The 12,101-nt window shown below is 33.8% G+C and overlaps 2 protein-coding genes and 1 long non-coding RNA gene across 6 annotated transcripts in view; 2 read left to right on the top strand and 1 right to left on the bottom strand.

Moving 5' to 3' along the window:
* The window catches only part of LOC110280597 (glycosyl hydrolase 5 family protein-like), a 25,230-nt gene extending 18,665 nt beyond the window's left edge, over positions 1–6,565 (top strand). Inside the window, exon 3 of the mRNA XM_052260277.1 lies at positions 6,094–6,565. Within this exon, the coding sequence (XP_052116237.1) occupies positions 6,094–6,515 (422 nt within the window). The 3' untranslated portion in view covers positions 6,516–6,565. The remainder of the gene's footprint in view (positions 1–6,093) is intronic.
* LOC107486732 (ATP-dependent zinc metalloprotease FTSH 3, mitochondrial) lies at positions 1,430–5,246 on the top strand. 4 transcript variants are annotated; one of them, XM_016107300.3, is made up of 7 exons: positions 1,438–1,681; positions 1,779–2,004; positions 2,240–2,367; positions 3,118–3,431; positions 4,013–4,171; positions 4,252–4,409; positions 5,101–5,246. In XM_016107300.3, exons 1-5 carry the CDS (start codon positions 1,631–1,633, stop codon positions 4,056–4,058), a joined length of 765 nt encoding a protein of 254 aa, XP_015962786.1. In that variant the 5' UTR covers positions 1,438–1,630; the 3' UTR covers positions 4,059–4,171; positions 4,252–4,409; positions 5,101–5,246. The 4 variants fall into 4 exon arrangements, with proteins under 4 accessions (XP_052116238.1, XP_015962784.1, XP_015962786.1 ...); XM_052260279.1 differs by lacking the exon at positions 5,101–5,246 and having other exon boundaries at positions 1,528–1,681; positions 4,252–4,640; XM_052260278.1 differs by lacking the exons at positions 4,013–4,171; positions 4,252–4,409; positions 5,101–5,246 and having other exon boundaries at positions 1,430–1,681; positions 2,243–2,367; positions 3,118–3,948.
* On the bottom strand, positions 4,673–6,101 carry LOC127746571 (uncharacterized). The gene is made up of 3 exons (XR_008008293.1): positions 5,816–6,101; positions 5,552–5,742; positions 4,673–5,394 (listed from the first exon to the last, which is right to left on the bottom strand). It is a non-coding gene; the product is annotated as an uncharacterized LOC127746571 (long non-coding RNA).
* Positions 6,566–12,101: the final 5,536 nt, after the last annotated feature.

Genomic DNA, 12,101 nt, shown 5'->3' with positions numbered 1-12,101 from the left:
ATAAATTAAAAAAAGCTAACAAAATATTTAATTACGAGACTTCTTTAAAATATTTGTGATCTATCAATTCGAATTCCATACAATACTCTTTTGTCTATTTTTAATAGCTCATGAATATTTCTTAATAAATTTATTTAAATTATGCTACAAAAATATTTTATCCTATGCAAAACAATTTAAAAAAATGGCTTAAAAAATTATTTTAAATAAAAAACAATTTGTAATGTTCTAATAACTTAGGTAAATACATGCATGTACTCAAATTTTAAATAAAATACTATACATAGTCAATAATAATTTAGATTTTAAAGAAAAAATATTTTTATCATGTATTTACCTAAATTATTAGAATATTACAAACTTTTATAGTACTCATAACATCTTTTAAGCTATTTTTTAAAAATTATTTTGTATTAGAATAAAATATATTTTTTAATTATTTTGTATGGAATAAAATATTTTCTTTCATTTCTAAATTATTATTGATTATGTAGAGTATTTTATTTATAATTTGAGTACATGCATGTATTTACCTAAGTTATTAGAACATTACAAATTTTTATAGTACTCCTAATATTTTTTAAGCCATTTTTTTAAAATTATTTTGCATAGGATAAAATAATTTTTGTAGTATAATTTAAATAAATTTATTAAAAAAATTTATTAAAAAATATTCATGAGCTATTAAAAATGGACAAAAGAGTATTGTATGAATTCGAACCCAGTTGGTTCGAATTAGTGTGTGCGTGTGTTTGTGTATAATTCGAACCAGTTGGTTCAGATTATGTAGAAATGGAGTTCGAATTTAGCTGGTTCGAACTACATATAAACGTGCATAGATGGATTTATGAATCAGTTTTCGTTTTGGCTGATTCGTGTAAAATTTTGCTCCCCTTAACTTATTATTGTGATTTGCCCTTATAATCCTAATAAATTTGTAAATATCATAAATGATTCCTATCATAAAAAAATAATTTTGTATGATGAGTCACTATTTAAAAAAAATAGAAAAAATATGAAGATGATTTGATCTTATTAGATCTGATTTTGCTTGAGTTGGACCAATAAAGATGACTGGTTCAATACACAAACTAAAAAAATAGTATATGTCAAGAATTTTTGCCTTAAACAAATTACTATAAAAAATAGAGATACTTTAATAAAAGTGTTGTCTTCTAAATTTGTTCTTTTTTTTATTCTAATAACTAAACACTTTTCTTTTTTAATCTATCATTTAATCGTATTAAGTATTTAATGAACAAAACAAAATTTAAATACTTAAATAAACAACATAACATTGGTTCTACTGACCCACCCCATAATTTTCTCCAATTAAAAATTCCTCTCCCAACTTCATGCATGTAGGCTGCGGCTATATCAGATAGTAAGGCAGTTAGGTCATTAGGTGGTTCATGAACAAAGAGAAATAGTATAAGAATTGGGTCAATTGGGCCTCTAATTTTAACCAAAAGGCATATGATACAGGAAATAGCCGAAATGTTGCATCTCTAATTCTCTGTTATAAAACTACATTAAAGCTTATACCACCGAGTCGTTCATGTTATAAAACTGCCTTATCACTCTTCAGGCTTAATTCTTCTTCTTCCTCTGTCTGTGTTTTCTTCCTACCATGATTTTTTCAAGGATTGGGCGCTCACTCTCGCGCTCTTCAAGCGCCAAAGTAAGAAACCTTCTCCTTTTTTTCCCTCTTTCGATCCGAGTTCCGTTTGCACCTCAGAATATAGCGTAAAAGTTCCAACTTTGGATTTGGATTGCAGGAATATTTGCGCGGTGATGCGAAATTGAGAACCCTTCTCGGAGCTACGCGAACGAATGTGCATTCACAAGGAACAGAATTGGGAATAGGGTTTTTCAGGGGATATGTTGCTCATGCTAAAGCTCGTGGAAACGGAATCCTTTCCAGTTTGCCTGATTTTAAGCGTGTTCCGGCGAACCCTAAGATTCATTACCGGTTGTTTTTCAGCGAAGGACCTAAGAAGAATAGTAAGTTAGGGATTTTGCTGTGCCATCTGTGTACTGTATATTGTGTGAAGTTGATCATCGCAAATTGTGTGATTGGTGCACTAATATCAACTAATAATAGGTTAACAGTTGCTTAACTTTTTGTGTAGTTCTTATAGACTTGTAGATGCTCTTTTAATTTTTCTTTATTCTTCTTGGGTTTGGCGTATCGTGCTATAACTTTTGTAATGTGTACATTTGCTCCTTCTAATTTCAGAAGAGTCAGAGACAAATAGAGATGATCATGGAAATGTTAACTTTTTTCCCTTTAAGCAACCTTTTATCTCTTCTTTGGTGATGGCGCTAATCACGGTTGCATGGTTTTATCGTCCTGAAGGGCAACAGGTAAGCATAGCTTTAAGCATATTACCAGTGCCTGTTGCTTGGTTTGAATTTGTTGGATCAGTGAAATTGGGTTGAGTTGAGAACTTGAGATATACAAATACCTGCTTTTCATTTGATGAAATCAGTGATTTCAAATGCATGAAAAGTTCACCATGTATAATTGTCTTCATCTTTCAATGTATTGGGATACATGGAAATAGCAGAGCTCATAAAAACTGGTGCTATTTTATATCATGCATCACACTACGTTGTATGCTGAATTCTTTTGATGCTACATCAGTATCTTTTCTGAGACCTGCTTTTTTTATATCATTAGGAGCCCTCCCTGATTCCTTGTCTTCTCCTTAGTCCTTATCCTCATTGGCATGCGTGTACTATTGGAAGTTTTATTATATGAAGCTCATTTAATTGATATACCTTTTACTGATTTTACTTGGTGAATTTTTCTATGGCTAAAGTTATTCATATTGGAAAAATGGTGTATCTGCTAAATGAGCTCTATGCTGCTGTCACCAACAGCTTGCTTGTATTGAAGCTCCATTTCAAGAATTTGGTTGTTGCAAGTCTTGAATTTTGTTTGAGCTGTGAAGTGCTTGCTATAATAAAGATGACTTTGCATGATTTCTAAGAAGAGATTACACCACTGTTCCTCCTGGTTATAAGATGTTTTTTTGTGTCTGATTTTGTTAGTTTCTTCTGTTTCGTTATATGATTTCGTGTTGACATCAAGAATAATTTGATTATGTGCAGATTAACTTTCAGGAGTTTAAATATGAGCTTTTGGAGCCACGTTTAGTAGACCATATTGTTGTGTCAATAAATAAGTCAATTGCCAGAATATACGTGACGAATACTCCATGTAACCAAACAGACAGTGAAGTTGTCGAAGGAACCCTCCCCGCGAAGGGAACTGGTGGGCAATATAAATTTTATTTCAATATTGGAAGTGTGAAATCTTTTGAGGAGAAGTTAAAAGCAGCACAAGAAGAACTAGGCCTTGAACCCCATGATTATGTTCCTGTTACATATTCTTTTGAAGAGGATTGGGAGCAGGAGTTGATGAGGTATTGTCTTGCTTTGTTTTCGGTATCCTTCCTGTTACTCCTGGTCCTGTTGTATATGATAATGTGATTGTAAGGTGGACTTGGTGTTGGTGTAGACTGACTTAGCAATCCATTAGTCCAGATAACAAAATTTAACTTCCACAAGACAGCAATGTTGAGTCGTTTAACTCTTATGACATGACATTACAAGTTGACCGTTTAACTCTTATGACATTATAAGTTGAGTAGCAGTGTTAGTGTTAATCATAAGGGCGAAATCCTAAGAACTCAAGTAATTGGTGCCTATGCAAGAGAAGTATTTCTCTGGATATATTTCCTATGTACTCTTTTAAAAGGATACTTTTATTGTGGAACTATAAATTAACTTGAACGTTTTTACTGGTACATTGTTAAAAAGATGTTGTGTAATGCTACAGAAAAAATTAGAGGAATTTGATCGAAACCGATAAATTCATGAACAAAAGAGAAGGATAAGATCGATACTCTAATAAATAATAAGAATAAACTACCAAAACTGACCCTGAAAGATTTAAATGCTTACAAATCTGAGAGGAAACTAATTTGTAATCCCGTATACGCAGTCGAACGGAAGCAACAGTCTTTTTGGGTCTGCAAGTTCATGGATGAAGGGTGAGAGCAAAGTTGATGGCATATGCAACTGTGGTATGGACGTGGTTCTCCTTGAGTTTGGCACAGCTACTAATTCTGGGAGATGGGTTATTAGTTGTCCTTAATGGAAGGTACGTACAAGGTTAATCTATTTTTTTCATGGTGCTGGGGTTTTGTTGATACCTAGGGTTTATGTTGTTTTCATTTGCAGACAAAGGATTGCCAATACTTTGTATGAGATTGAAGGAGAATGAATAGGGTTGGCCAAAGCTCTAATAGGAGCAAAGAAAGATGACATCCGTGGCACTAGAAATGCGAATGTGATTCGAGTAGCAAAGGAGAAGGATATGAAGATTGTGATGAAGCTAGGTAGTGTTACAGGGAGAATTCGTTCTATTAGATTGTGGCTTCCATTTCTATCGGTGGAGTTTTTGTTGTGTTTTACCATGATTTTGCTCTTATTTCAGGATGTAGTTGAGGCTTTCTGGGTTTAGAAATGAATGTTCTTGGGGATGGGTGTGTCTGGGTTTGGAGGCTGAGTATGTGTTGTTGGTAACAGTGTTTCTTTCTTGATATATGTACCCTTATTCGATTTTAAAATTAGACTTAGATGGTCATATATTTCCTATTTATATCCTTATTTTAATTGTACTATGACATCGATGCAGTTTTCATGATATAACCTGCAATACGCAAATACAGATAGAGTCAGAACATAAGAAAACGTATAGACCATATGGAAAAGCCAACAACATTATAATCCAAGTAGGTAAATAGTAGTAGTCATAACATAGCAAATGTCTTCACAAAAGAGCTAGTTTTTGAACCCAAAATAAACATAACTACATAGCTAGTGTCTAGACCAACATAAGCATAACTAGTAATGGAACCCAAAATAAACATAACTATGTAGCCAATTTCTAGTTCAACATACACATAACTAGTGTTTGAACTCAAAATAAACACATATTTTTTCAGTCAACTCATCAGTTTGGTGTAGATTTGCTGCTTCCGCTTGAGAGTCCATTTCCTAATATATTTGTAGGTGGCCTAAATGCAGGTGATGGCCATCTAGCTGTAGATGAGCTTGCCCCCTATAGATGAAGTTGACATGAACTGTATAAACCTTGTGGTAGTTCCACGGCTAGCATGCTGCATGATTTGACAGCTCAGTGTGGGCCTGATATGATTTGTGGATGGAGCAGCGTTGGGTGCGGCAGCCCTACGAGCAGTGTTGGTAGGGCGAGGAGGTTGGAATCTTGTTTCAAGTGAACCTGGAGGCCTCCTAGTTGATCTCCTATTGGGTAGCTTCTTATTACCTCCACCACTTGTAGTGACATTTGTGGTGGGTGGCCTGGATAGAGGCGGTCTAATTAGTGAAGGCCGAACTACAGTCTGATTAGACTGAGCAGGTGATGGGTTTGTAACAAACACATAACCAAAAACAATAATTATCACTCCCTAAACTAATTATTCAACAAGATACAATATATAACATGGACAGTTCTAACCTGTGATGCAGTATTTGAAGCATTATCATTGGAGGCCTCTGCTTCCGCTACTTCCAACGTCTCCTCCCAGTACATCTCTTGTTGTAGTTCATCATCCTCATCTATATCCACTGGTGCTCCTTGAGGTGGTGGCCCTCTGTTACCTGCCATAGCATTTTTCTTAACTTCACAAGTCTTTGCATTATGACCATCTACAAATGAATATGAGGATGATTATTAATTATGATTATCCCAAAAAATTTGAATACAAATTAAGCAAATTACCTTTAGGCACTATTTGCAAGTGATCTGGCCGTATTTTCTCTTTGTTCTGTATGGATCAGGATTGGTTGCAGGTGCATCTGACCTTGGGTCTCTCTTTTGTTTAGGACTATGGGCTGGTCTCTTATACACAGGTGGTAAAATTGGAGCCATATTAACCTTTTCCCAAAACTCTTGGCCTGCAACAAATTGGATCAGATACTCATATGTGGAGTTATATGCAGCAACAGTTAACTAATTATGTCCATAATTAGAGGTTTAATTAGCTTTAATTTGTACAGATCCTTCTTCAAAGGCACCATATTCCCACATCTTATATCACCCACAAAGTGGGCCATGTGTGAAAGCTGATCAAAACTACAACCAAATTGAATTTGGTGATTGTAAAAAAGCAAGTGGGTGGAATCAAGAGGGATATAAGATCAAATTGAATGGAGATCATTGTTTGAAATCTCTTGGAAAAGAAGGTGATCCTGCTGTTCTCTCATCTGTTTGCTCATCAAGTGACTTAAGTAGTTCTTGGAAGTTCATATCTCATTCTGGTTTGCATTTACAACACAACAATACTGGATTGTGCTTAGACAAAGATAGAAACTCATCAATATTAGTCACAAATAAATGCATTTGTGTTGGAGATGATACTGGGTGTTTGGATAATCCCCAGAGTCAATGGTTTCAATTGGTTCCAACAAATGTTGAATAATTATGTTGTCATAGAGGCCATTATGTGGAGAACATTATCATCCTCCATTGGACGTTAGTGTTTTATTCATATTTATAAAAAATGAATACATTCATTCTCTTATCATTTATTAAATGCAAATAACCTAAAGTTAGGAAGTCATTATTTCACCACTTTAGAGGTAGTCTAATCCAAGATGATAAACATTTTGAAAGAAAAACAATATCCAACATTTCAACAAAGGGAAATTTTATGGTGAGGACCCCGAAAATAAACATGTGATATTGATGCTACGATTTAAATTTAGACGGTAACGCATATAAGTTTTATTGATTATGGACCAACTCTGAATTTTCGTTTTGGAAAAGTATGAGGAAACAATAGTCTTATTGTACAATGTATACAATGGGATTTAATTGAAATTAAAATTAAATTATGGGTTATTAATTAATTTTGAATTCTTTCTAATTTAAAATTTGAAACAAATTAGGATTTTCATATTGGTGAATTGAGGCTCTGCAACTAGCCTCTCAGCTTATCTTTCTCTCGCTGGACCCTCTCACCTACTGGACGCCAGCAATTGCCGTGCATCCACAGCCGACGCTGCCCCCCTCTACGGCAATCTTCGAGCACCCGCCGTCCCCTGGAAATCTTTTTCCCACATGAAATTGATCGGCGCAACGTGCAGCCCACCGCGACTCCCCCACCCGTGAGGTGAGACATCCGCGGCTTCTTCCATGCACAAAGCCACCCCCAACACCACCGCGATTCCCCCACTCACGATGAAGAAATCCAACCCCAAAACGGCACTCGAAAGTCGTGCCACTGCGCTGCAAGCCGCAACGCCTCTGATCCCCTGCGTCGCCTTCCCGACGATGAAGAAGATTGCCCTCTGCTCCGATGCGCCACGCGTTCCCAACGAAGAAGGCTGCCCTCTGCTCCCTGCGTCGCGTCTTTTGAAAGGGGAACATAATTTGAGCATGTGAGCATTTAACTAATTAACCTGAGTCTCTTTCTTTTTTTGGCTTAGATTTGGTTGCAATTGGAGCTTTCTTATTTGTATTTTTATTGTATTTTGGGTTGAATAATAAATGAATAATTGCTTTTTTTTCCCTCTCTGTATTTATATTGAGACATGCCAGGGCTTTAGATAAGCAATTTTTCATGCTTCAATTGGAACTAGCAGCTGCTAGGAGTTCTCATGAAGCCAGGATCTCATACTCGAATAGCACGGCCACTACCATGGAGATATCCGGGGAAGGTGCTCCTAGGAAGAAGGCCTTTGTAGTGATTGGAATAAACACAGCTTTCAACAGTAGGAAGAGGCGTGATTCGGTCCGAGAGACTTGGATGTCTCAGGGTATATTATATTTTCCCTAGAAACTGTTTCTGCTAAGAGTCAATGTTGGTATCTACCTTTAAAAAATGGGATAAAATATTAGAGGAAAAGTTTTATGCTAACAGATGTTTATATAGATCCTAACATTGAGAGGACATTGAATTAGAATGACATGACCAACTTTAATATATATCTAATACCTGTTTGAACAGGAAAACAACTTCTTCAGTTAGAGCGCGAGAAGAAAATTGTTATTAGATTCATTATTGGTCACAGGTAATTGGTAGGAACAATTCTAGTTTAGTGTGACTGGAAATTATCTTGACAATATAAGTTGTTAAAGTTATCCTTTTCTTTGAGGTTTTAATGTATGTTATTGTGTTTTTGTGTAATTTTTTTAATCCTAAATACTTACTAGGATAATAGTATACTCAAACTTATCTTCACTATTTATTTTTGCCAATTCTATTTTTTCTATATGCCTATGTTGTGCAAATAAATTATGTGCTTAGTTGTTTGAAGTTATCCTTTCCTTTGAAGTTTTAATGGATGGTTAATTTCATTATTAATTATTTAGTTGTTTGGATTGGATTCAAGTAAATACAAATAAATTATGTTGGATGTGATGAAACTGAGGCATGAGGTTCAAATTTTAACTTATTGTTGATTTAACAATAAGTAGATTTTACAATCTAGTAATATTCATATGTGACATTGAGCGATGTTTGTTATGAATTGATACATAGTTACCGAATCACAGTGGCCTCCATAAAGAAGAAATACCAAGAGTTGGATTGCGGTTTGATCTTTGCAACTGAAACAGGATTTTTATGCGAACTATATAATGAAAGTCGGTTTCGTAAGTAAGATTAGGATTCATAAACTAAGTGATGTTTAGTTTTTTGTATTGGATTCAAGTAGACCAAATTAAGTTATGCTGTATGTTCATTTTACTAGGTCTGTAGATGGTCAATTTCATTATTAAGTGTTTAGTTGTTCGGATTGGATTCAAGTAAATACATTTAAATTATGTTAGATGTTCATTTTACTAGATATACGGATGGTTATTTTCATTGTTCAGTGGATGTTTGGTTGTTAGTATTAGATTCAACTAGATACAATTAAATTATACTGGATGTTTAGTTTAATAGGTATTCGAATGGTTATTTTCATTTTCAGGTGGATGTATAATTTTTTGTATTAATTAATTATTGTGTACCTTATGTGAATATATAAAAAGCAAAATTTTTTTATATCGTTAAGTAATTTAATTTTGATGCACTGATTGTGTAAAATATTTTACGTAATCGACCAATTACATCTATTTTTTTAGATAATTATTCACGCAGTTAAAGTAAAATGGTAATAACAATAGTCAGATACATGCATAAAACTAATTTATATTGACAATGTATTAAAATTAAATTAATCTTTTACTCGTTAGAAAGAGTAACTAGAAAACTTTATCGCCTTTTTAAAGTATGATATATTCGTGTCATCAATGCATGAAAAGTAATAATAATGAAAAAAAAGAAAGGTTAAGTAATTAATTTTTACCCTTTAGAACCCAAAGAAATAATAGAATAATAAAATGCATGAAACAAAAAGAGTAAGTCAGTTTTGTCATAAAATAGTTATCTTGCTATTGCTGGCTAACTGCAGTACATGATCATTGATCACTAGTAAAATGGCCAATTCCAAATCATAATTTTTAATTACGATACGACGGATGTTCAATTCACTAGGTATGCGGATAGTTATTTTTATTCTTAACTGGATGTTTATTCGATTGAGACAAGCAAAATAAAAAAAGGAATATCTATACATTTGTGACTAAAAACATCATACTGTCTTAATAACTAAATTCTAACTATTCAACAAATAAACAATATCAAAGAGGATTGTACTATTTTTACTTTTATTCGACTTATTTTTTTCTTCTTTTGTCCGTCTTTTTCTTGGATAATTCTTCAATCTATTGTGTAACGGTCCTCTTCATGGGTAAGCCATATATAAAATCACGCAATATATCCTCTGCAATCCAATGCAAACATCTTTTCAGTTTATACACAAGTAAAAAAAATTTAATAACGTAGCAAATAAACCTTGTAATCATTCCAACCTTGTACTCTTATATTTATAAAGCAGACAAATTTTCATATCAAGAAATGTAGAATTATGAGTTTTATTTTCCTTTTCTAAAGCAACATGCAATACCTAAAGGTTATGAACAGTGTTACAATAAAACCATAAGCCAGGATCCTTTTTCATATGATTATGCCTATCATGAATATCATGGAGAAAATAATTAGCCTTTGAACTTTCAAATTGAAATTACACAAGTTAGTCATAATAAGTCTCACATTAATAATGATGTTCAAATAAATGATGACACTGCACAAAACAATATACGTGATGATACTGCACATAATGATATAAATAGCACACATACACAAATAGTGACAACTCCTGCACCCTTAACTCAAACACACAAAAACCAATCCATGCACTAACATGCCCTGTACCAAGAAGGTCTAATAGAATTAGACAACCTTCATCCAATCTTAAAGACTATAAGTGCTAGAATCTCACCACCAACAACAATAGCTCAACCATGAATCACTTCAGTAGGTATTATTTATCTAACACTAAATCAATTGCAACCATCTACACCCATAATTTATTCTACACGTTCCAATATACTGAAATTACAACAATGGAGTTCTTCACTAGGAACAACCAAGCATCTAAGTAAGATTCATTGCATCTAAAATTAGAAGGAACAGAAACAGTAAACCATCTATAATTAGGATGAAAAACTAATTCATCAATACATATATCAGCAGATACACAATACAACTGACCATCCACACACTTAACTAACAATCAAAATAACTATGGGTCATGTCAAATATCACTAACAATCAAATATCAGGAGCACATCTTTCAACTACAAGCATACCAAACATTAAGGAAAACTAGTTTCACACAATTCATCAAGTAGAGAGCTCCAGATATTGTTTTCTTCCTTCACTAGAGGGCATGCCAATAAATGATTCACAAAAAAGCTATTCACTTCAGGCAAGTCTGACATGAGCATATAGAATTGAAATTTTTATTTAACAATCAATAATCATACAAAAACCAAAAGATAAAATAAGCGTGTTCATTATAAACTGTTGAATGACATAATAAACAAGACCGTTTAGAAATTATAAGATGCACCAAAGACACAATTATGGTTTCAGTCCTCTTTCTAGCACAAGATTCAGCGACGGCACTTAGCTGTTCATCAGTAGGTTGGAATAAAGATGATAGATACATGTTTCAGGCGGAATCTTAGAAGCCATCCAACAACGCAACAAATACAAACATATAGAAAGCGGACACCGTGATATCAAGTTGTATAAACCAACATGCATGTTTTGAGAATTATTATATAAGGAAAACTAAACAAAGGGGATTCACCTAATAGTAGGTTAACACGCTTGATTTGTTGAGAGCCTGAACTTGAGATAGAATGGTTGTTTTATGGCTTCCTGCGACACAAAAAAAAATTAATACTGTGTATTTATCCGGCTCATGTAGCTGGAAGCAGGATTTAAGTATATTAATGCATATAAAGTCAAGCTTGTTTTACACAAAACAGCATGATACAAAGATGCCTCGCAAAGCCACCAACACATTCCTTTGTCCATGTAGCAAACATTACCTTGTTAGAGCATACTAACTTTAATTTCTTCGCTCAGGTCTAAAAATCAGGGGGTCCAGGCTTGAGAACAAAATTCTTTTAGTGTTATTACATATTAATATCATAAAGAGGTTAATTATTTGGTTACAGTGACAAGAGAAACATATTTGGTAGCGAAAATTGACCAATCTTTATCATACTAAAGTAACCATCCGTGATAATGTCAACGAAGATTCAACAATGGTCAACCAAGAAAACGTCAAATTAGATGCACATGGTCCACACAGATACACACCAAAAAAAGGAAAAAAATTAATTTAAAATGATATGAAACCAAAAGGAACAAACTTTTTCATACTTTTCCCACGCTAAAGTTAAATCAACCTAAATTGCAACAACGTAAATGAACTACCTAGCCCACAATCTCTGGGATGCTACCATGGCACCCAAAGCTTTCTCACCATGGTTAAACGCTCATATAATCAACAAAATATATCTCTAACACAACATGCAACAGCAATAAGCATTCAAAAAATGAACAACTACAGATACTAACAGATACTTCGAGAACGCGGCT

Source organism: Arachis duranensis, chromosome 4 (genome assembly GCF_000817695.3).
Source record: "Arachis duranensis cultivar V14167 chromosome 4, aradu.V14167.gnm2.J7QH, whole genome shotgun sequence".
NCBI classification, from domain to species: Eukaryota; Viridiplantae; Streptophyta; class Magnoliopsida; order Fabales; family Fabaceae; genus Arachis; species Arachis duranensis.
The sequence above is the reverse complement of the archived record's forward strand: the minus strand, read 5'-3'. Positions and strand labels throughout refer to the sequence as shown.

Bases quoted from the DNA above. Each gene is read 5' to 3' on its own strand.
- LOC107486732 (XM_016107298.3), top strand. From the start codon at position 1,631: ATGATTTTTTCAAGGATTGGGCGCTCACTCTCGCGCTCTTCAAGCGCC. The intron at 1,682-1,778 runs GTAAGAAACCTT...TTTGGATTGCAG, and splicing joins CGCGCTCTTCAAGCGCCAAA to GAATATTTGCGCGGTGATGC. The intron at 2,005-2,239 runs GTAAGTTAGGGA...TTCTAATTTCAG, and splicing joins CGAAGGACCTAAGAAGAATA to AAGAGTCAGAGACAAATAGA.